The sequence below is a fragment of the Homarus americanus genome, unplaced genomic scaffold (assembly GCF_018991925.1).
Source record: "Homarus americanus isolate GMGI-L3 unplaced genomic scaffold, GMGI_Hamer_2.0 scaffold32929, whole genome shotgun sequence".
NCBI lineage: Eukaryota > Metazoa > Arthropoda > Malacostraca > Decapoda > Nephropidae > Homarus > Homarus americanus.
Genome location: NW_024737097.1, coordinates 10,183,856 through 10,209,907, shown reverse-complemented (window position 1 = coordinate 10,209,907; position 26,052 = coordinate 10,183,856). Strand labels below are relative to the sequence as shown.

General features: G+C 40.8%; 1 protein-coding gene across 1 annotated transcript in view; it reads right to left on the bottom strand.

The window, feature by feature from the left end:
- Window positions 1-49: 49 nt before the first annotated feature.
- LOC121873200 overlaps window positions 50-26,052 on the bottom strand; it is a 43,119-nt gene continuing 17,116 nt past the window's right edge. The window contains exons 2-6 of the mRNA XM_042376553.1: window positions 13,433-13,653; window positions 8,644-8,773; window positions 5,049-5,194; window positions 4,470-4,767; window positions 50-818 (exon numbers count right to left, since the gene is read on the bottom strand). Coding sequence (XP_042232487.1) covers window positions 718-818; window positions 4,470-4,767; window positions 5,049-5,194; window positions 8,644-8,773; window positions 13,433-13,653 — 896 coding nt within the window. The 3' untranslated portion in view covers window positions 50-717. The remainder of the gene's footprint in view (window positions 819-4,469; window positions 4,768-5,048; window positions 5,195-8,643; window positions 8,774-13,432; window positions 13,654-26,052) is intronic.

The following is a 26,052-nucleotide window of genomic DNA, read 5'->3' as shown; positions in this document are numbered from 1 at the left end:
ACTGGCAGTCTTTGCATACACTGCCGACTGTTTTTAATTTTTTATCTTCTTGTGAATGCTTTGCCGGCTATCTTAAAATTTCGGTAATTTTACCACCATGAAAATTCTTTGCCAGTCATCTTGAATTCGTTATCGGCTGAATTTAACTTAATTACCAGGGCAATTTTCCCTGTTCAACTCAACATTCATCAGAGGAGTCTTACCAACTGGTGTGAACTTACCACGGAAAACAGTATAATTATTATTTTTCTTAACTGTGAACGCTCTAACATGTTATCTGTCGAGGCTGCTTCACGTTGACTGCAAAAACGTGATACTTTTTTATTTCTGCCCATGGGATCACCTGAAGATTAGGCACACCAGCTTATTTCACCCGAAGTTTAACCACCGTAACTTGCCCTGGAGGTTAGGTTTGGTTAGCATTGTGGTGGTTAATCTTCAAGTGAAATAAGCTGGGGTGCCTAATTTTCAGGTGATCCTCTCATTCCGTAAGATCACATCACCGGATAAAGAACACAAGAAAGTCTCTCGTGTCGTAACATCTCATTATTAGGACGTCTCAAGGTCACGCGACGGGAGGTCTCATCATACAGCCTTACACGAAGACATCTTCCGCTGAGCCGGAAGTTACCCAGCCAAGCGGGATAAATAAAGGAGATTTTTATTACTGTATAGCGCTAATTATCATCAGAATGAACAGGAGGGTGAAAGAAGATCTCAGCAGGGGATGGTGAGAGCAGGAGGTACCAGGAAAGCTGAGGCGATAACCAGTAGAAGCAGGCTGTGGTGGTGGTACAAGCAAACGTGTACGCTGGAACCTGCAAGAGTAAGAAGTGGGAAGTTAGTAAAGTTTGTGGCCTGGATTAAGTAAACGTCTGTGTTAACATCAGAAAGATAAATAGTCTTTGTTGTCAGAAAATGTTGCTGTTTTGGGCATTATAAACAATCGAAATTACATGGAAATAAATTAAAATAACGTCATAGGCATCGACGATCGTATAGAACAAATCATACCAAATAAATAAATGAGAAATTAGTGCAAACAATAACATAAATATATTTACTAAAACAAGTACTGTACATTGTTGTTTTGTGTATTCCTGAATTCAACAATTAAGTTCTTTAAACAGTTACACCATGCTAGTTCATTCATTAGCCAATCGTCGAACAATACGGAAGGTATTTATATCTTCCTTCCAAGTTCCTACAGAAGATTTACTAAAACAACAGGAAAGAAACACAATCCTTATGTTCATTTGTTAGATAATAAACATACTCTATTTCATTGGGGTTTCTAAAAATATCGCAGAGAGATTTATAATTTTCTGGGATTTGTGAGAGTGGTTTTCGTAAAATTTTATAGCAATTTCGACTCTGGTTATTATCATCATTATTATCCTTTATATTATGAATTTACCCAAAATACATACATACATACATACATACATACATACATACATATATACATCCATATATATATATATATATATATATATATATATATATATATATATATATATATATATATATATATATATATATATATATATATATATATATATATATATATATATATATATATATATATATATATATATATATATATATATATATATATATATATATATATATATACATCATTTATATTATACAGAAGATTTACTATATGTTCATAGATAATATACTCTAATCTAAAAATATCGCCCGTAAAATTTTATAGCAATATATTATATCATTATTATCCTTTATATTATGAATACATACATACATACATACATACATACATACATACATATATACATATATATATATATATATATATATATATATATATATATATATATATATATATATATATATATATATATATATATATATATATATATATATATATATATATAATAAAATATATATATATATATATATATATATATATATATATATATATATATATATATATATATATATATATATATATATATATATATATATATATATATATATGTAAATCCACAATGAAAACGTGGATAAGATATATCTTGATAAAATCACGGGAAAAGAAACAACAAAGCACCATTGTTTCAGCGCATTTATACAAATATATATATATATATATATATATATATATATATATATATATATACATACAGTATATATATATATATATATATATATATATATATATATATATATCAGGGAAGAAAAACAAAGCTTTCGTGTACCATCTTCAGAGTACAGACTAGGTCTGTACTCACCTCACACTTATGATCATCAGCATATACCTAGATCACACTTGCACAGTGATTTACTATATATATATATATATATATATATATATATATATATATATATATATATATATATATATATATATATATATATATATATATATATATATATGCTATGAAGAAAAAGTGGCCAGTTAGATCAGAGTCTTGCGTGACCAGTGATCCGATTACTGAGACCCACAGCCCACTGACATACACACACACACACACACACACACACACACACACACACACACACATATATACACACACACCACTACCTTCAATTAACGTGTGTAACGAACATTTCTAACCTAACCTAACCTAAACAGCAGCTAGCACCCAATCCTGATTAAACCTATCATAACCTAACCTAACCTCAAGCGTAACCTGACCTAACTTGACCCACTTAACTACCCATCCAGGTAAATAGAAGAATCTTGATATAAGATAGGTGTTAATCTTCAGGTGATATAAGATAGGTGTTAATCTTCAGGTGACATAAGATAGGTGTTAATCTTCAGGTGATATAAGATAGGTGTTAATCTTCAGGTGATATAAGATAGGTGTTAATCTTCAGGTGATATACGATAGGTGTTAATCTTCAGGTGATATAAGATAGGTGTTAATCTTCAGGTGACATAAGATAGGTGTTAATCTTCAGGTGATATACGATAGGTGTTAATCTTCAGGTGATATACGATAGGTGTTAATCTTCAGGTAAGCTCTTTTGATTTTGAGGCTCTATAAGACTTTGAGACTGATGGAGACTTTGAGACTAGGAGAATATGTGACTGTAGGAGACTTTGAGGCTCTTGGAGAATTTGAGAATATAGTTGAATTTGATAATCCTGGAGACTTTGAAACTCTAGGAGATTTGATTCTGGGAGACTTTGAGACACTACGAGACTTTGAGGCTCTAGGAGATTTTGAGACGATGAGACTTTGAGGCTCCATGAGACTTTGAGACTACAGTATGAGACTTTGAGGCTCAGATTCGAGGAGGAAAGATGAGATTATATCTGTGTGTCGGGGGGGGGGGGCACGCTTTATCCCTTCACCTCATCACCACACACGCGAGAGAGAGAGAGAGAGAGAGAGAGAGAGAGAGAGAGAGAGATTATAAGCTACAGTAGATGAAAATGACAAAAATAAGCGGCAAGAGTATACCTATGTATGTATGTATGCATCTATGTACGTAATAATAATAATAATAATAATTAAAGGTTTATTGAAAGACCATGGCAGCCGGAAGGCTGAAAATATACAGTTACATAATTGGGGAATGGGTCTCTTGATTTACAAATAATATACAAGTAACATAAGTGATATACTGTAAATATGATATATAATAACTAGGTGGGGAGAAGGTCATACTACAAGGCATTTCAACAGAGTGACAGTGCAAAAAGGTAAGATTGGTTGGGAGTGATTACACTGGTTGATTACAAGTTATTGATAATTTTTACAATGGTTGGGACTGGGCTCGTATGGGCTGGTTGCGGTTGTGGTGTTGAACAGCAATTCTCTGTTGAACAGCAATTCTCGGACGAGGGATCTCGGGTGGTAGTAGTAGCCGGTGTCGAAGATGGTGCAGAAGCTTCTCACAAAATTTACAGATGAGGTCATGGTGATGTATGTATGTATGTATGTATGTATGTATGTATGTATACTTTATATTAGGATGTATTGTACATACACATGCGTTTGTAAATGCTGTACGTCTGTGTTTATTATTATTATATTATTATTACTATTATTAATTATTATTATTATTATTATTATTATTATTATTATTATTATTATTATTATTATATTGACCTTGATTCTGTTCATATGCCACATTTGTCGTCGTCCTCACGCCCCCTCAGTTTCCCTCTCTCGGCATTTGTGAGATCATTTATTTTCATGACACATCTCGCCGTCTGCTGGAGTCTTTCCTCCACTCTTATTGTAACGAACTTAGTTTTGGGAGAGATGATGGGCATAGTATGCACTTTCCCTAAAATCCCTCCATCCCTGCCTTCATCTCCAAAATCCCTCTCCCTTCTGCTTCCATCCCCTAAAATCCCACTCCTCTCTATCCTCATCTTTTAAAATCCCCCCTCTCCTAAAATATGAGCCACACCTTTTCCACATCCCCTAAATTTCCCTTCCCCCCTCCCTCCATCGTCTAGTACCTCGGCTCCATCGTGTACCCACCAGCACTGAAGATACGATCCCAGAAGGAAGGAGGTTGGGTGGGCTGAAGAGTGAGGTGAGCGCTCTTCTTGTAACTGGGTAGGGGCTCTCCTACCCCTCCCTCCTCCACCTGCAGATACCCTTCAGTGCCCATGCTCTTGACTACGCCAGGGACTCTCTGGGTAGCCTCGCACGTCACCGTCAGCGCCCTGCCAGATGCCACCAACTGCGTCGTGGCTGAGAACTGGAGACGCGTCTTGGTTTTGGCTAATCCTGCACTGAATACCGGAGAGTAGGACTTTACCCATGATGGCTCCACCTGTAAGATGTTGATGTTATAATATATTGCTACACTACCTGGTTTGTTAGGTTATTTTCGGTTAGGTTAGGTTAGGTCAGGTCACATTAAGTTAGGTTAGGTTAAGTTTGGGTGTTTAAACAACAGGTGAATAAGCTGGAGTGTCTAATGTTCAAGTGATCCCTGCGCTTCAACAAGTAAAGTCACATCTCTGCTTGGTGTTGAAACGAAGGATCGTGAGACAAGCATATATGAGTACTGTGTGTTAGATTATTTCCTAAGCCCACAAGATTATGACTTACGTGTCTGCCATTGATGTACCAGGTGTGTACGGGCGGAGGACTGGCAGGGGAGGAGTAACAGTTCAGGACGACCAGTTGTCCAGCCGTGATGTTGCTGGTGTCCGTCTTAGGTCCCGGCGTGATGATGGGTGGGCCTTCTGGGGCGTCTGTCGAGCCATACAGCACGGTGTTAATATAGCGAGTAAACAAGATAATCTTATTGACGCTACTACTACTACTACTACTGAATAATAATAATGACACTATTATAATAATAATAATAATAATAATAATAATAATAATAATAATAATAATAATAATAACTAGATTAACACCAAAATAGAAACAGAGAGTAACACAGAAAATTAATGATCAGAAAATACAAAGTTTTTGAATGAGTGGCATAGATGAAGAGATAATTGTTGAATTAGTCGGTATTCAGCAATATGTGAAATTAATACACGGAAATTATTGAATAATTAGAATAGATAAATGACACTAATATCAAGCAAACATATTAACTTAATGATTATGATGACTAAAAGTAAATACAAATGAGGCATTAAAAAAAACAGGAAATAAATATAATTAGTACACCAAATAGTCAATGCAATACTTCTTTAAATAAACAAAAAAGAAAAATAGTAAAAAAGTATTAGAGAAAATAGGAGAAACAAGGACAAATAAAGAGAGGTGTTTATGTTGTAATCTATTATAAGTCATTCATAACTAAGGTGTTAAGCGGGTGTATTAGGTTAGTACAGTACACACACAAATCATCAACAGTTATACATTAACTGTGTGTGTGTATATATATATATATATATATATATATATATATATATATATATATATATATATATATATATATATATATATATATATATATATATATATATATATATATATATATATATATATATATATATGTCACGTGTGTGTGTTAAAGTGAGAGATGAAGAGAGAACTAAACGCGGTAAAAAAACAATTTAAACAAAAAACTATCTTTCATCAACACCTACAAACTTAAGTACAATACAATTTACAAATGAATATCAAATACAGAACGTTATACAAAGAAAAAAGTTATACTTTCCTGCTCTAATGTTTCCTTGCTTTTACAATATAAAGTTTAATGCCTCAAAATCACTGGAAGATGTACTGTATCTTAAAAAAATATACCTGCGTCGCTGTAAGTACATAAAAATAACTCGAGAACATAGCATATGACCCATATTTCCTTAAGAGTTTTGCATAGATAATTCAATATACCCATAAATATAACTATTAAATCAGAAATATAAGATGAAAAGGATTGAATATACTTCAGCATACTTAGCTGTACAACTTATTTGAAAACGTGGTTAGCACATTACAATAGATATAAACTTATTTCGTCCAGAATAATAATAAAAATATGGTGAATGAAAATAGCCAAATTTCACTGTGTAAATCAAAACAGATGCGGGATCTTAGGGGTAAATGGGGAGGTCGCAGGGAGCCCAAATGTAAATCAACTGTCACTTAGTAAAAATTTGGGTCAACAGCCAACACGAGAATATACTCGGCCGCTCTCACCCGCAGGGTCCCAGGCTGACTGGTCGAGCTCCTCACCCCCTCACTCTAACCCCAGTAATTTTCCCCTCAGCCAAAGCGATCCCAAAGCAACAAAGGAAAAAAAAAGGATAACCTGGAGATTATGTTTGGTTAGGTTTTGTTTATAGTAGGTGAGGCTAGCGTTATGGTGGTTAATCTTAAGATGAAATAAGCTTGGGGAGTCAACCTTCATGTGGTCCAGATTTTTTTTTACTGCTACTACTACTACTACTACTTTGCTGTCAATCAGAATCGAGTATGACGATCATCCGGCTATGATACAATGATATGAGGTATTAGGGATGTCACTTAGGTTAGTGAGTTTTGAGGTGACTAAAGAGACCGATACGGGACCCGCAGCGTCATTCACACCCGATGCACATGTGGGGGGCTCCTTCTACTGCGGGAGGGGCGGTGACAGCGTCTTTCCGGCGTTGGCGCTTGTCTACCTCGGTTTGCAGCCGGACTAACTCGAAAGTATTGACACCTTCTCGTGTGGTGCTCCTCCAAGTGTTGCGATGTGGAGTAATCGACTCCCAGGTGAGGGGGTCGATTTGGCACTTTTTCAGGTTTGTCTTAAGATTATCCTTATACCTTTTTAATTACCCGCCGGCGTTACGTGTACTATTCTTTAGGTGACTATAAAGTAGCTCCTTTGGCAGTCTACTGTTGTCCATGCGGGTAACATGGCCAGTCCAACGTAGTTGTTCATGGCTAATGGTAGCCTCGATGCTCCTACAGTTGGTGTCAGCAAGAATACTGGAATTTGTTCTTTTGTCTTCCCAGCGAACTCGGAGGATGGAACGTTGGTGAAAGATTTCAAGTGCCTTGAGGTGCCTCCTGTATGTGACCCATGTCTCACTGCCATATAGCAGGGTAGGGAGGACCACTGCTCGATATACATGTAGCTTTGTAGATAATTTCAGCTCCCGACAGCTGAAGACACGATTTCGGAGTCTGCTAAAGGCTTGAGATGTACATCTGATCCGATGCTGAATCTCTTCATCGATGTCTGCGGTGGTGGACAGGTGGGAGCCGAGATACCGAAAGTGGGCAACATTAAGAGAGGGTAGTACCGTTAAGCTGGATGGATGGTGGAGGTGTGTCTGAACCAAGGGCAGGTTGAAAGAGAATCTGAGTCTTACGTACATTCACCTCAAGGTCGAAGTGTGCATACGCGTCTGCGTAGGTGTTCAGGATCTTCTGGAGGTTGTGTTCAGTGTGAGCAACAAGGGTGAGGTCGTCTACATACTGAAGTTCAGTAATGGAAGCTGACGACACCTTTGTTCTTGCCTGCCTGGAGTCGTCTTATGTTGAAAAGATCCCCCTTCATCCGGTATTCGATGTTCACCCCGCTGGCTAAATTGGCACTGGCACGAGTTAGGAGGGCAGTCAAGAAGATGAAAAAGAGTGTGTGTGCCAGTATACACCCTTGCTGAACCCCTGTTTGGTTGGGGAAGAACTGAGACTGGGTGCCGCTGTGCAGGACAATGCCGTTCATTCCATCGTGGAGTTGCCTCACAATGGCGATGAAGTTTGATGGGCAGCCAAAACGGCTGAGGGTCCACCAGAGGGCTTCCCTGTTGACGAGTCAAAGGCCTTGGTTAGGTCGATGAAAGTCATGTACAGGTCACGACGCTGTTCTCTGCATTTTTCCTGTATCTGGTGGGCAGCAAAGATCATGTCAATGGTGCCACGTGATGGTTTAAAACCACATTGAGATTCAGGGAGGAAGTTTTCCGCCTCAGCAAGAAGTCTGTTTAGGAGGACTCGGGCGATAATCTTGCCAGCTTCGAAGAGCAGCGAGATCCCACGGTAGTTGCCACAGGCTGACAGGTTTCCCTTGTTCTTATAAATATTGACAATGGAGGCGTCTTTAAAAGTTTGGGGGATTTCCTCCTTTTCCCATATACTCTCGAGGAGAGTGCAGAGACGGCTGGTAAGCACACACACACACACACACACACACACACACACACAGACACACACAGTTATGGGTCTCACCAACATTCTTACTTACACATAACAGTCATATTCGCCTGACGAAACTCCGTCTGGAAGTTGACATCTGCCATAACCTCACACTTATATACCCCAGCAGCTTCCAGGTCCACCGGCTCCAGGACCACCACCTCCTGCCCTCTGCTGCCCTGTAGGAGTACGTCAGGTCAAAGGTATTCTTCATCAAACTGGACATGAGATTGGGTATTGGTTAGAGGTAACCTGTGGTTGAAGGTTGATCAGACTGGAGAGGTGATTAGAGTTTAAATGAGGCTTGAAATTTTATTCAGACTGACATAGAGTTGAGAATGTATGAGAGTTGACATAAGGTTAAAGGTTGATTAGAGTGAAGCATCTGAGTTGATAAGACGGTGAACCAGTATGAGTGAGAATTGATTACAAAATTGACATTAGAGTGACATTTCACGTCCTAGATCAGGTACAATCGCCTACAGTTACACTGGTTACAGTGGTTGGCGCATTTTGTGAGATGTGGTAGGTTTTTGTTTGTTGACATTTCAGTAAAACTCCCGGAATGGCCCGAAGGAACTTTGCAATAGTAGCCGGCCTAAGGATGCTAAATAAAATAATATTTCACCTCTATCTCTGAGTACCAGCATTTCATGCTTGATAATAGTTTTAATACAAGTTACAAATTAGAACGTCCTTGGCTCCTATCTGCTTTCTTCTAAGAATTTATACGGTGGTGGTGTGGCGAGGTGTTATGACGTTAGGAGAAGATAGGGGAAGAGGTGCACCGACATTATGTCGTATCTAGTAATATCTCCTCAACCTGTGAATGCTGATATTTTATATATGGATTTAAGTAATTTTGGGATAAACTTATGAAACGTTATTGAATCCAGTCTTCATAATTATGTTAAACCATATTCATACTTGCCAGGACAACTTTTTTTTGCCAAACTTGGGTATTTTTTAAATTGGGATTAGCCCACCCAGTCACAGGTCACCGACCCACATCGGGGCCTGCGGGAGGGGGTGGGGGGAGAAGAAACAAATCGTGTCGAAAATAAATATAGAAATGGAAAAAATAAAACAGGTCAAGAGTGAGAAACGATACGTTTTGTTGTCCAAGCAAGATAAACAATTGAGACCCTGCAATTGTGTGTAAATGAGGCAGAAAGTCAGATCAGCAACCTGGGACTTGGTCATAATTTTTTGTGATGCCATGTGATAATTTTTTGGCCAAACTTGGGTATGATGAAGTTTATATAAATTTCAAGTTATTTTTAAGCTTGCCCCCAAGGAGACCTGGCATTAAACTTATCTGTACTCTAGTCTACTAATATAAAGTTTTGTGTCTGGATGAATCACTCACGACGGCTCTGAGAAAATATGTGAAGACCAGTCCTTGCCACCACCACACAACCTCACACACCACACACCATGATAAAGCTTACCACTAACCATAATTATTCTACCGTCTCTTTGACTATGCTTGTTGGTTTCCTACCATTAAATTAAAACTGTGTAATCATCTATTATTCCTGCTGTTTTATATTTGATTGTTTACATGCAGATTATTATGGTTTAGAAAATATATATTTGAAATTGCACATACGCTATGTCATAAAGCCTCCAATACTATGTTTGGAAATTAAGTGATCATTCACGGGCTAAGGAATTCTTCATGGTGGCTCACTCATACAATATAATACAACTGTTACTGATTATTAAAAAAACTACTATGAGACACGATATAGAATCAACATTTGAACCTAATATTATACACAAACGAAACTACATAATTGTTGTAACCCCATTGTAACTGCACTCCCTGCCTGTTCCAACTCGTCTCAATCCACGTCCAGCACAGAGTGAGCTTCCACGACACCACCTATAGTCCTATACAATATATATGATCAACTGTATGGGATAATGCATCAGATAATATAGTGATAGTGGTATACGATAAGTCACTATTATAAACAGTATGTGACCTTGGCTTAAATACAGATAATTATTACTTCTATTGTGGGAGTGGGTTTCCACCCATGGGGTAGGTGGCATCACCAAGATTGACTTAATATTTACTTTTGCAGGCATGAATATATTGCAATAATTTTTCCTCCTCTCACTTCAGGAGAGGAATTATCCATTATCCATTCCCTACAGGCCCCATCAACTTTGTCCACGACTTCTGGCTCACTCATACACCCAGGGTTGTCCAGTAGTTGTTGGGAAGTCGATAGGATCTGCTGCTGCTAGGACTGTCGAACAAGGGGCAAAATATGAACCCCACATAAAATATATATGGTGGAATATAGTTAACTGATGGGAGCCAGAGAGGGAACGGACACCATTGGAACTTATGGCCTACACTCATGCCCAGTGGGAACTGTTTCTCAATAAGCCACAGTTACTGTATTCTTGATCCAAGAACATTTTATGAAACCTCCTTCTCCTGAACCAGGTCGCTTCTACAGGTATACCAGACCGACTGCGGGCGGTGATTGAGAAGAGGGTGGGTGGACTCATTAGTAACATTCAGAATAAAAGTAAATTGTGTTATCTGGTTGCCCTCCTAATATGACGGGGTATATAGGATTATATTATACTATACAATACAACCATTGACTATAACCGGCCAGTGTGTGATATTGAATTGAATAACCGAAATTATTTGAGGCATGATAATTATACAGTATTTGGAAATTGGCAGGGATTGTTTTAAAGTGTAGTTATACACCAATTAGGCAGATTACCCCCACCTTTCATAGCAAGTTTTTATGAGCAAGATTGATAATTAACAAGAAGAATGGTAACTAATTTATAAAAATAATGTATTGGTGGCTTTATTACATACAGTATGTGCAGTTATAAATATTTGTTAAACAAACCCTAATAATTTTCATGTAAACAATCACATATGAATCAGCAGGAACCCTAATTTACTCCACAACCTAACTATCAGTAAATGTGTAGCAATAAATGGTTACACAGTATAGATCTACCAGTTTTATTTTAATGGTAGGAAACCAACCAGCACAGTGTAAGAGACGGTAGAATAAATATGGGTAGTTGTAAGCTTTATCATGGTGTGTGGTGTGTGAGGTTGTGTGGTGGTGGCAGGACTGGTCTTCACATATTTTCTCAGAGCCATCGTGAGTGACATCCGGACACAAAACTTGATATTAGTTGATTAGAGTACAGATAAGTATAAATCAGGTCTACTTGGATGCAAGCTTAGAAGTAACTTTTGAAATTTAGGCAAACTTCATTATTCCCAAGTTTGGCAAAAAAGTTTTCATGGCAAGTATGAATATGGTTCACATAATAAAGAAAACAGGATGCAATAACGTCTCATAGGTTTATTCCAATATTACCTAAATCCACATATAAAATATCAGCATTCACAGGTTGAGGAGATATTACTAGATACGACAGTATGTCGGTGCACCTCTTCCCCTATCTTCGCCTTACGTTATAACACCTCGCCACACCACCACCGTCTAAATTCCTAGAAGAAAGCAGATAGGAGCCAAGGACGTTCTAATTTGTAACATGTATTAAAACTATTACTATGCAAGAAATGCTGGCAGTCAGAGATATAGGTGAAATATTTATTTATCATTCTTAGGACGGCTACTATTGCGAAGTTCCTTAGGCCATTCCGGGAGTTTGGCTATAATGTAAACATAAATAAAGTTGCTACATCTCACAAAATGAGCCAACTACTGTAACAGGTGTAAGTGTTGACGATTGAACGAATGTAATTGAAAGTTGATTCGGGTTAATAAATATATGATAAACACATCATCTACCAATGCATGAGGGAAGAATACTATTGAATTGGAGGGTTGAGAATTGATCAAAGGTGGCCTGATGTTGACAAAACAACTCCTGGGTCAAATAGTGGAGTTGAGAGTTGATGAAAATTCAGCTAAAGTTGACAGTTTGTTTCCTGGAGCAACATAAAGTACTGGATATGCTGACTGAGAATTGATTTGTATTTACCTGTGATTAAATTGGCATCTTGAAATAAAGGACTTGAAGGCATCATAGAATTTACCTGGTGTTGGCCTTAATCTTCCAAGACCCACTCAACTGTCAACAAGTACCTAACTTTACAGTTGTGGAGGTGAAGGCGGTCGAGTCCAGCGCCAGCCACATTGCCTCCTCATGATCAAAAGGTCTGTGCATAGTGTACTGTATCCACGTTGCCCATAACTGGTCGTCTGGTATGTATGTATGCATGGTATGTATGTATGTATGTATGTATGTATGTATGTATGTATGTATGTATGTGTGTGTGTGTGTGTGTGTGTGTGTATGTGTGTATGTATGTATGTATGTATGTATGTATTTGGGCTCTAGTAATATTGTACATGTGATATCAACAACAAATTAGCTTGATCGTACCTACATGCAACTTTATAAAAAAAATCAATAAATAATGCCCGAGTAGGTGTACCTATATCTAAGTTGCACCTCTACCGTTATGTACTTGTGCCTATACTTATACCTGAATTAACAGTGTACCTTTATATATGCCTTCATGTTACTGTACTTTTAACTCTTCTCGTACTTGCATCTGTGTTGTTCCTTCACTTGTGGTTTAATGTACCTGGATTTGTTTCTTAACTGTAAATATCTCTTCCCCCTTCTCCTCTCCCCTTCCCTTCCTTTTCCCCTGTTCTCTATCTCCCTTCTTCCTTACCCCCTCCCTCCATCATCACCTACTCCCCATTTACCTTTTACCCTCCATTTCCAATAACTTCCTCACCTCCTTCCCCCCACTCCTTACTTCCCCTACCCTGACCCACTCCCTTCCTCCCAGTACTCACAGCACTGAGGGTGTAACTGGCTGTGAAGTTGACCGTCACACCAGGCACCTTGAAGTGTTTTCTGTCCGGGGGGATAAACTGGTAGAACTGATCGTCATTCCTCCACCATTTAAGGGAATACAGCTTATCACCTTCTTCTTTGTATTGACACTCTAGCTTGACCCTTCTCCCGGCCAGCACGACAGGAGGTACCACCACACGTTCCACTCTGATGGTCGTGGCTGTTGGAAAGAGGTCATTATATGATAAAATTGGCTTGCTAATTAACCTGTTGCTTTAGTTAAGGGTTAGGCAAGGTAAATAGATTTAGTGCGGAAGGTCAAATAAGGTCAACCTGGTTTACTAAATAGCCTATTGTTGGGATCAGATGGTGTCAATTGTCCTAGTTGTTGGGGTCAAATGGTGTCAATAGGTCTAGTTCTTGGGGTCAGAAGATGTCAGTGGGGCTGGTTGTTGGGGACATATGGTGTCAATGATCGTAGGTGTTGGGTTCATATGGTGCCAATTGTCCTAGTTGTTGGGGACAAACGGTGTCAATAATCTTAGTTGTTGGGGACAGATGGTGTCAATAATCCTAGTTGTTGGGGTCAGATAGCGTCAACAAGCCTAAGTGTTGTGGTCAGAAGATGTCAATAGGCCTGGTTGTTGGGAACAGATGTTGTCAATAACCCTAGTTGTTGGGGTCAGATGGTGTCAATAATTTCATCCAAGCTGTTGGGGTCAGATGGTGTCAACAATAGTTGTTGGGGACAGATGGTGTCAATAATCCTAGTTGTTGGGGACAGATGGTGTCAATAATCCTAGTTGTTGGGGACAGATGGTGTCAATAATCCTAGTTGTTGGGGACAGATGGTGTCAATAATCCTAGTTGTTGGGGACAGATGGTGTCAATAATCCTAGTTGTTGGGGACAGATGGTGTCAATAATCCTAGTTGTTGGGACAGATGGTGTCAATAATCCTAGTTGTTGGGGACAGATGAGTCAATAATCCTAGTTGTTGAGGGACAGATGGTGTCAATAATCCTAGTTGTTGGGGACAGATGGAGTCAATAATCCTAGTTGTTGGGGACAGATGGTGTCAATAATCCTAGTTGTTGGGGACAGATGGAGTCAATAATCCTAGTTGTTGGGGGCAGATGGTGTCAATAATCCTAGTTGTTGGGACAGATGGTGTCAATAATCCTAGTTGTTGGGGTCAGATGGTGTCAATAATCCTAGTTGTTGGGGACAGATGGAGTCAATAATCCTAGTTGTTGGGGACAGATGGTGTCAATAATCCTAGTTGTTGGGGACAGATGGTGTCAATAATCCTAGTTGTCGGGGACAGATGGTGTCAATAATCCTAGTTGTTGGGGTCAGATGGTGTCAATAATCCTAGTTGTTGGGGACAGATGGTGTCAATAATCCTAGTTGTTGGGGACCGATGGTGTTAACGAACTAACAATCACAACCTTGTAAATAAGTGAAAGAAATTCCCAATAAATAACTAACTAAATAAATAAATTATTGATTATATAAATAAACTAATATTTAGGGGTGATCGTGTTATTATATTGTTATATAATTACCCCATAAAATTATTACATAAATGATATAAAAAGGTAAACAAAAAATTCACAAAGTCAGTGACAGGAAATTCTTCATTACACACACTCAAATAAATGTGATGGAATGTAGTATTTGTTTGGTGAGCTACAATACTGTTAATATGTAGAAAACAAAAACAATTGCCTTCTAAAAAAATATGAAATATTGGCATGAAGTAAAATTGATAATAGCATAGGGAAAAATATTCGACAGGGAGGTTTTGAAATGAAGTTTGGGCAAGCGAGGTTTGGGTTTTTAAGTTAATGCCCCCCAATAGTAACATTATGAAAACGAAATCAATATCCTGCGAAAGTAGACTCTAGTGAAATAAAATTCATAGCTAAAAAAAAAAAATATTCGATAAGGAGGTGTTGAAATGTCGTTTGGGTGGGTGTGTTTGGCGCACTAGATCAAAGAGGGCGTGTAGCGGCACATGTCGCTCGCTGTCGGCCTCCCTGCAGTTTCCATTTGCCGCTCTGATTGCGTCGTGATACATCAGTGTTCTGTAGGGCATTTCAAAGCCCGCTGTTACGTGCTAGTGAATTATTTGACGGAGTATTTGATATATAAATTTGAATTTATGCTCAAATACCACGAAATTACATGGAGTTTGCAGTCGATCCCATACTCCGCTGCCGGTAACATAGTTTTCCCTAGTCTGACACCTTACAGTCTCCCATACTCCGCTGCCGGTAACATAGTTTTCCCTAGTCTGACACCTTACCTCAGTCGAAGAGTCAAAAGAAAAAAATCACCTTTATTTTACCCTGAACTCAATAGGGTCAACAAATTTTCCTTGGTGTTTTTTTGTCATCTGGAGTTTGCAAAAGGAAAAGAACATCACCAAAGAAATAGGTTTCAGTTTTTATATCTACGATTTTTTATTCATAACTTTTCAGTTTGTATAACAGCTGACAAGAATCGTAATGCATTAGTAATCAACAATTAAAAGATACACATCTCCGGTTGATAGATCCTCCATCACAATGGAAATATATCAGGCATCAGAATTTCAAAACATAAATAAAATATTATGTAGCGTTACTCTTCATGAAAATAAAAAAAAGTCCTGGAACACTGCCAATACAGTACGATTATTTATCTCGGGAACCCACGTTTTCTGCAAAATTTACGTACGCCTTCCAAATATCCTCCCTCCCTTTTCCCTCCCTCAATTCCCCTCTTCTCTCTCCCTCACTCTCCCCCTTCCTTTCTCCCTAGGCCTTACAAAAACTGACATCTGGAAGACAGTTTCATTAAAATGCATTCTGGAGGTTTTCAAGAGATGGGCAGTTGGCTGTCTTTAGGAGTGAGAGAGGCAAACCCACAGCACTGGCTGTTGTTTCTCTGAAGTAAGAAGGCATAGGCTGATGGCATATATATATATATATATATATATATATATATATATATATATATATATATATATATATATATATATATATATATATATACTGTATATATATATATATATATATATATATATATATTTATACAAAATGTATGTGTTCTTTTCCTTACTAAAAAGATATACATATGAGATGCAAGTCCTTACTATAGCAGAATAAGACAAATGAAACGCAATTAACAAATTTATACAGTACTGAATATAGAATCTAAATATTGGAAATGCAAAATAGATTAAAACTCTACTAGACATTAATTCCTTCAAAGTAATAAGAAATTTATATAATATTCTATTCTATATGTGAAAAAAGAATACACTAAAGATGTGAGATGGATGTTTTAAGTAGCTTGGTCGTCAAAATCACTAGTTCCTCATCGACCGTGAAATGGTTGACAGGTTGACGACATTTTATCTTCTTCTCTAAAACGTCAACCACGGTGTAGGAGATGTTTAAGTAAAACTTGTTAAGGATATGATAATAAAAATCACAATAAAAATTATGACAATGTATAAACCTGTATTCCAGGTCTTCTTACTTTTTACAACATGACATGGAAAAATTATATTACTAAAAATACTCTAAATTCACTATGTATCTGATTTCTGTAAGCGTTGACAATGTCTTTGGGTCCCACAGATCCGGATACAACACACTGTATACGGCAGTGTGGTTGGCACTACACTTGATAACCTTCACTTCCCGAACTGTAAGTTAGATAGCCATTCATACCTGGGTGGACTAAAGGGGTCTAAAGCGTTAACCAGCGACTCACGAGCGTTGTATCCAACCCTGAAAATAATGTAGCCTGTGCAAGACCACAAGTGAGCATAAACGAGTTCTAACTGCATACGACACATATCAAACCAATTCAACGATAGATTGTGCCCAAAATGAACAAGCACTACACCTGAATTTTGAAGGTGTGCATAATTAGTATTAACTATATGCTCAAATATTAACCATTATTTTGTTTGGGGTCTTTGTATTACAAATGTTATGTGCACTGATTTTAGTTTTAAATGTTGAAGCTTTTTGGGGGAGGGGGTTAATAGTATTTTAGCACCATACACAAAGTCGATATTTTCACACTAGACTACAGCCAGATAGTTATCACCTTCTAAAAAATTTTCTTTGTATATTTCTGTGTTTAGTCTCTTAGAATTTAAACTAATCAGTTTATTCACTGGACAAATACAATAAAATTATAATCAACATAGCTTTTTTAATATATTACGACTACAAATTTAACGAAGGGTAAATTCAAAGCATAAACACTTTACCCGAATGCCTGCAGGTTATAGCAGTGAAACCGCTCCGATCTACAGCTTCAAGTTGAGGATGAAAGAGGACGGGAGGAGGGATGGTAGTAGGGGTTAAAGGTGTGGTCGCGGTGTGTGAGGGAGGAAAGGAGACCAGGTGGGAAGGAATGCTGTCAGGCTGTCTCAGGGAATGTGGTAGTGCTAGACGTATTGGTGTCCTCAAAAAAAAAAGACAAAGAAAATGAAGTAAAGAAATAAGACACGGTTAATACCGCGCTGTTCATACGTTCAAATAAGTAAAGGCACTGTTGGGTCTGGCTAGTACAAAGGAATAGTTCCAGACTGACGGTACTCGTCAACACGGCCTGGTCCACCACGGTATTTCATGAACCTTCGTGATGGGATGGGACTTATCGAGAAACTGATTGTTAATATATGTTTGTCTGTTAGTCTGTCTGTCTGTCTCACTGTTTATCTACTACCACTACTGTAGGTTATGTATCTATGCTACTGTGCCGGGTAGTAACCTTGTAAATAAGCTACTGTGCCGAGTAGCATTTATGTATATAATTATGTGGCAACATTGCCCCGAGGCTGCCATATGGCAAGGCAGTCTCAGTCTGACTCTGTGGGCCGTGCATGGCACACGCTAGTCACCACTTGTATTTCTCCTATCCGTTAATAAATGGACTTCAGTGTTACCCGGTGTTTCCCTACCCATCACTGCTTTCTTCAGGGAACACTTGGAACCTTCATGGCGCAGTGAATAGGGTCTGTGAACTTACAAGTGTGTGAACAATGCCGACGGTTACATCTGCCGGCGATGTGCGCGTCGACTAGTGTGTTGTGTTGTGTTGCGTTGTGTTTCGCCGCGACGTGCAGTGTTGCGCCGTCACGGTGCATTTTAGTGACGGTGGCAGTGTCAGTGTATTAGTGTGTCTAAAGCTGAGAGTTGAGCATTGCCCTGTTTTTTGTGGTACCCACGGAGCATTTGAGATCTATTACCCTTTTCCTCGTATGGTTATCCGGAGGCATTAACGTTTCCACTCCCCCTGCAAAGTGCTCTAGCCACTGCATGGCGCCACTCATGAAGTCCTCTCTCTCTCAGACAGACACACACACGCAGACGACACACGACCACGGATGGCAGTTGAAAATCTCTATGATTTTTCATGAGTCATATATATGGGTTCTGAAGCTGATGAGGCTTACTTTATATACTAAATAGCGCAGAGTTCAAGCATACCAAGATGGCACACCAAGATGGGGAGACACGACTCCCCACCACCTTCTCACCGGGCACAGATGGAGCCTATGCCCACTGCCCTCATCCTTCTCACCTACAGCTATTTAGGGACACATTGCCACACCCTGAAGTGGATGGACTACAGAGACGCAGGGACTAAGAGAAATTGAACCCCTGAGTGGAGGAGACACGAAGGAGAGGAGGAAAAGGCGCGCTTTGATGTGTGCACACACCCCTGGCGCTAACTCCACTCTCTCACTGCTGCACCAAGGCGCCAGTACCTCCTCCTCCACCACACCAGCGTCCTCCAGGTACCAGCATCTAACAGCTCCCAAGGCATCTGGCTCAACCCCCACCCACCCTCTCACCAGACATAACGCTTCAGCTTTTTCGTGGAGTGGAGGCGGCGTTGGGATGGTGATTACTCCACGATGTAGACCTTGACAGCATGCCTTCAAACAAACAGAGCTCATCCAACTGCAGATGCTTTGTCGCTGGAGACCCAGAGAGTTTTACACACGTAAAATGCCCTCCCGATTCTACTCTCTTTCAGTGACGGATGTGCTCGACCTTTTGCAGGAGCATGTTAAGGGTCGGAATAACGAGGCTTTGCATCGCCGCGCTTTTCCACCAGGCTGCAAGAAAGCGGAGAACTTAACTTCTTTTGACGACTCTTTTTGTACGCTTGAAGAGTTTTGTCAGAGGAGATCGACGTCTGCAAGGCGCATATGTAGCCGGAATGTGAGGAAGCCTGGATCACATGGGATCTTGCAGGAAGCCGTAAGCGTAAGAAAGGAAAAAAGGACTATCTCCTGACGCTTCCGCCACACTCCAGGTGGTAGTGATCAATGTCGGTCATAATGAGGTCACTCAAGTCTGCCACACCTTCCTCTGCCTTACGGGCCCCACCTGCTGTGAGAGCACCCTCAGCACAAGAAGGGTAAGAAGGCGGCCAACAACGCGGAAGGCTGTCGCACGCTTCTTCCATGCCTGCCTAGTGCTTCCTCGTGGCAGCGCGGAAAGCAGCATGGCCTCAAGACATGCCCGCCGCCGACGCATCAGGCCGTGGAAGTGACCGAAGGGCCACTGGTCTAACACAGGTGCCTGCACGAGGCCGCAGGCCAGGCCTGGCGGTCGCGAGGGACACAATGCAGATGCGCTGCTGCTACAACCCAGTTTAAAAGCCCGAGACGAGGAGGAAAGTAGCGCGACTTCTCTTCTGCGGTTCGCACACAGCCCTTCAGATGGCCCATGCAGCCCCAAGCAGCAGCTGAGTCACATAAGGAGGGTGTGAATCGACCACACGCCCCAGGGCTACCCCTTCCCTACCATCCGTGACGCCGCCACACACGGGTGACGGTCGGGTCACATCGCTGGGTGATACGACACCGCGCTGATAATACGGTGATAGGCCTGAAGCACCGCAGAAACTGGGCTCTCACCAAACGCGGTTTCAGACCACCGGCCAAGAGCTGCAGTACTACAATGCGCCGGTTCTCTTGCGGGGTGCCGGACGCCAGCTCCTTCAAGCGGAGATCACTTAATGCAACAGGTCGTGGTTACGGATGGATGGACGTGCAACCTACTCACAAGGCACCCTGTTGTCGAGCACTGCAAGGAGTTAGGGCGTGGTGCCCAGAGACTTTCCCGAAGGCAGAGCCCCAGCCGCCGCACACCCCCGCCAGCAGGGTGCGCGGAGTCAACGCAGCGACGCGCTCTGGCACTGCCGCAGAGTTGCCCAGGAACCCGCGCCCACCCTGCCCCACCTCCACCCAAAGTCGCTGCCAGCCTTCTTTCACAGCGCAGACGCGCCTCTTCAGCCGCGCCTACTTCCTGAAGGAGCATCGGATGTGCTGGTGACGGCGAGGCCCCACGGACCGCGCCACTGAAGGCTACTATGGCGGGTCCGCTTATGAGGACACAATCGCGGGAAGATTAACAGCCGTTTCTGCCATACACACACTCCCCGGTTGATTCTCTCGCCTTTCAGGGATTCAGTGACGGGCGAACTGATTCCATGGTGGGCCAGGTGCCACGACCATGGTGACGACCCGTCCCCTTGCTTAAATTTCAGTCGCCGCCAGGCTGAGACTAACGTGTGGAGGCGGATTACTACCGACTTGTTCAAGCTTAACACCAGGTGTCCTGTCCCGCCCATCCTTCACCCACACCTTTTGCAGCTATACGGAGGTGGACCCGAAGGTACGCACTTCGACAATGGACGCCCTTCTGTGGGTTACTGCAGATCCCACTGAAGAAGGAGGATCAGCCACTGACCACTTTCTTTCATCACGCCTACGGACGCTCGCTACTGCCGCGGGTTCTAAGGGATTCGCCGTTACGGGGACGCTTAATCTCCGTGGTGACATGGCACTTCAAGGCGTGACCAACTTCGGCGGGAAGGTGGTGGATGAGACGCCCTCCTCAACATGAGATATCACCGACGCATCTCCGCCGCATCGACGAGGTACCGACCAGTGTAGGACGCACGATACCGATTTGACTGCCGAGAAAGTCGGTCTTGCCGCAACCCAGTGTCTTTTCATGCTACCGACTCTCAAGGGATGGCATTGCGACCCGGAGAGAAAGTTCGCCACCATTATGGACTTTTGCAAACCAACCTTACGGATTCAGGTCTTTCATAGGCCTGGTGAACCAGCTGTTGCCGCCTCTGCCCCTGATGAGCCCCCAAGAGGACTTTCATGGGACCCTGACCACACCTCGCCTTTCATAAGGTAAGGAGGCCCTGTCAAGTCCACCTATCCTCGCTACTTTCGGACTAGCGCCTCAATCGTCCTCCAGACAGACGCCTTCGCGCCTGTACGGGTTGGTTACGCCTCTTTCTCCAGGATCACGGAGGAAAGTACCGTCAAGACAGTGTGGTTTCGCTTCTCACCGATGTTGAGTCTCGCCACGCTACCATCGAGTTGGCTGCTGGCAGTGGTATAAGGGCCATATCGAAGTGCAAATTTTACGCGGATTGGCCTACAGCACTTCAGACCTCATCACAGACCACAGGCCCTTGGTCCCATTCTAATCACTATTCGCTGGACGCCATCGAGAATCCTTCGCCCAGCGCCTGAAGGAGAAAGTAACACTTTGGCTCGCCTTCACCGGGCGTTGGCCAGGTAAGGGAGTTGTGCACCTCGACGCCTTCCCCAGCCAGCCGCCCTTGACACCTGAAGACGAGATGCTCAGCACCGAGGCCGGTTTCTCCGTCAAAACATTACTTTTGCAGGCCGCATAGTCCCTCGCCAGCACCCAGGTCTCAGTGTCGCCACTCCCGACAGCGACCTGGCCCTTGAGGAACTACGGACGCTGCACGCGACACCCCTCCTTCCCACACTCAGCTTCTTGGAGAAGTGTGAGGACTGGGGTCTCTGCGACCGTTTTGACTCTCCAATGCCCCACGCCCGTATTGAAGATACGGAGACCCCCACGAGAGATGGGGACTCCGTCCTGTACGGTGCCCGGTGGTGGTCGTCCCTGCAGCTCGCTGTCACGTTCTGGCCCGCCACATCTATGTTTCATCGTGAGCAGAGCTACCAAGCGCCGCCAAGAAGGCAGGCTGTACTGGGTCTGCATTGACGCCGAGTACGTCAATACCGTCATGTCTGTGAGCCGTACAGATCATGCAGCCCAGTCAACAGCAAGAGCCCTCAGCACGATTAACCCACCAGTTCTTCGAGTCCGCAGGTCACATTTTCAGCACAGCTGGGAAACATTTCCTAGTTGTCGCTGACCACCCTCTGGCTGGCCTGTGGTGGTAATCTGTGGTTCGGACACACGCAGTCCGCGGCCACCTATATTCGCCACTTCCGGCACTCTGTGACTGGCGTCCAGACGTCATGACGGACGGTGGGCCACAGTTCACCAGCCGGGACTTCACAGGATCTTGGCATTGGGGAGTCCGCCACATCGTGTCAACACCCCACTACACGACAGTCAATGCCATGCTGAGGCTGGGTGGTCAAGACAGTCAAGCACCTCATCCAAGGTGGCCCTTCAGGCAACATAGACTGTGAGGCGTTTGACAAAGGACTCCCTGAGTTACGTGACATCTCTACCCACAGGACGCCCTGCCCAGATCCCAAGGGTCACCTTCCATGCCCTGCACACGCGCCAAGGCCTTTAAGCAAGGAGTGGCAGACCAGAGCCGAGCTGTGACCGGCCAAGGCCGGCCACGTGTTCTCTTTTGTCCAAGGCCCAGGACCCTATTTGACTAGCTGTTGGGACAAGGTGGGGTTTAGTGATGGGTGTCACACATTGACTACAAGGTTTGTGATGCCGAAATGTCAGTGTCTTGGGTGGAGGAACCGCCGCTTCTCCGCCAGTCCCACCCCCTGCTGCTGGCCCTGACAGAGGATTCCAGTCCCCTTACACCACGAGGATCCGTCTCCCACAGTGCACCTCGACGCCTGAGCGATTTTAGACTAGAAGAAGTCCGCTTTCAAGACAAAGACTATGAGCGGGAGAGAGGAGAGACAGGTATCTACACTGTGCCGAGGCAGTAACCCCTGCAAATACATTGTGCCGATAGCATTTATGTATATAATCACGCTAAGCAACACTGCACGGTTATGTGGCAAATATTGCTCGAGGCTGCCATATGGCAAGGGCAGTCTCAGTTTGATCGGGTCGTGCATGGCAATACCGCTAGTCACCACTTGTATTTCTCCCATCCTAATAAAATGGACTTCAGTGTTACCCTGCGTTTCCTCTACCCATCACTGCTTTCTTCAGGAACACTTGAACCTCTAACTACTACGATTACCAAGTACTGGGAATTTACATTATTATACATTATTATACGATCAGAATGCATCTATATATTTATACGCTGAAAATTGTCGATATTCTAATATATTTTGACATGGTAGCATTTATTTTTCTTCAGCCATCAATATCAGTGATAATACCATAGTACAAATATCATTCTCCTTCGTCATATTATGATTTGTTGTCCAATGTAGGAATTTGGGCATGTGAAATTCCTTTCTTAAATACCTCACCATTTGTAACAAGTATTCTTAAGAGCTATTACAAAAAGTTGAATGCTAATACTTTTTACTGCTTAAATTAGACATATAAATACTAATACAAGTCTTTTAACAAAGTTATTGAGGGAAATATAATGATACCATGCAAGATGGTTAGATTATTGAGATAAATTTGATATTGGGATGATTATACTTTCTTGTGTTAAATGTTAATTATAATAAGATTTTTATTCCTTTCATAGATATACTTTCACTTCAAAGAAGTTATTGAGAAAACACGTAAAAACAAATAGTCCGAGAGATGAATAAATTTAATAGTCACCGCTGTAAACTATCTCTTGTCATTGTTTTCTTTAACTAGCAAAAAACTATCTCTTAGCATTGTGGAATCCGTTACCATGGCAACACTTGGGCAATTTGAGCACGATTTGCCTCAACAGTTTATTGTGTGGTCAGTGTTAATTTATAAGAAAACCTACAGAATTTGGTGCTTATCTGCTCAGAAGCTGCAGGTAGGGTAATAAAACTTTGGAAGCAGTAAAATTGTTACATAAAACCGAATATAGTAATTGTTCTAGACATCAAAAGTGTTGAGGAAGTAAAATAATATTACTTTGGGAGATTGATATTTTTTGAGGAAATTTAAGTATTTATACTTTCTGTTCATTAACATTAAGTAATTGAAGAAAATATTATTAAACATTCAAAATCTTAAAAAAAAATATCATAATACATATACTTCATACGCTTCAAACAAACTTATCGAAGAAAAGCAACAACAGAATTCGCAAGATTACAAAATTACAAGAACAAAAGTAAAAATATTTTCTAGTCTTCAAACAAAGATATAGGAAAAAAAAAATAATAGTGCTGTGGGAGATGGAAACAGTGAATAACGAGCTTAAACCTGAAATAATAACTACATTATACGTCAAACTTACAAAGAAGGTAAATAACAGAGAATCAATACAACGTGACTAACTGGGGGTTGTAATTAGGATAAATTGGACGATAAAATAATCAGTTTCGTTTGTAAGGAGTGACGGAGGCGGTCACACACACAACAACATAATAAGGAATATTATTATTTAATGTAACTAGCATAGTGTAATATGATATAAAATTACTGTAACTGTAACAAAGGAACATAACAGGGAATTATTAACAAGAAATTATTAAAATAAATGCCGTGTAAAAAAATTTAGTTTTAAGTGTTTATAAGAATACAATTATAGTTAGATAATGTTCAAGATATTAGTAAAGCAAACTGGTAAGGAATTATTGATATATTTTTTCAATCAAATAAAATGGCAAGAAATCATTAAAAATATAAATAAAGTAATAAGTGCAGGATTTATTAATGATATAAATATTGTAACATTGTAAGAAATTAATTTAAATAATAGTATAGCCAAGTGGTAAGGATTTAATTAGAATAATAAATATAGCCAAGTGGTAAAGAAGTGAAAATGTAATAAATATAGCCAAGTAGTAAGGGATCATATTAAAATAAGACAACATTGAACAAATCTTCATCAATTAATTAAGATACCTACTTTAGGTCTTAGGGTTGGCGACCCCGGCCCACCACTTCCACCATTTCCGGCTTGTTTTTACCAATTCTTCCTGGACTTGCATCTCTCCGTGACCACACCATTTAATTTCATGACCCATCTCGGTCTATATCTTCCCCTGGCCTTCCTACCCCCAATTTTACCCATTAATATTTCTAACATTATATCCTCAACGTTATATGTAAAGCCTAAGTTTCTCAGTCTTTCTAGTTCGATAAATTCCATGCGTTTTATTTTCCTTCTAGCAAAATTACAAATTACTAAAACTATCATAACAAACGATAACGAAATAAAAAAAACAACAAAATAAACTGTTGAATAAGATCTACTATAAGGACAATTTTAAAAGAAGTAATCAAGATAAACTGGTAAGACTATAATATAACGAAACGTGACAAGAAATTAAATAAAAATGAATGATGAAAAATTGGTCACTATTTGCGATTTGCCACACTTGAAGTAATTTCCCTGCTCGCGAAAATATATACATCAGTCTGATCAGGAAGCCCGGGTTCTAGGCTGACTTACAACACAGCCGAAATATC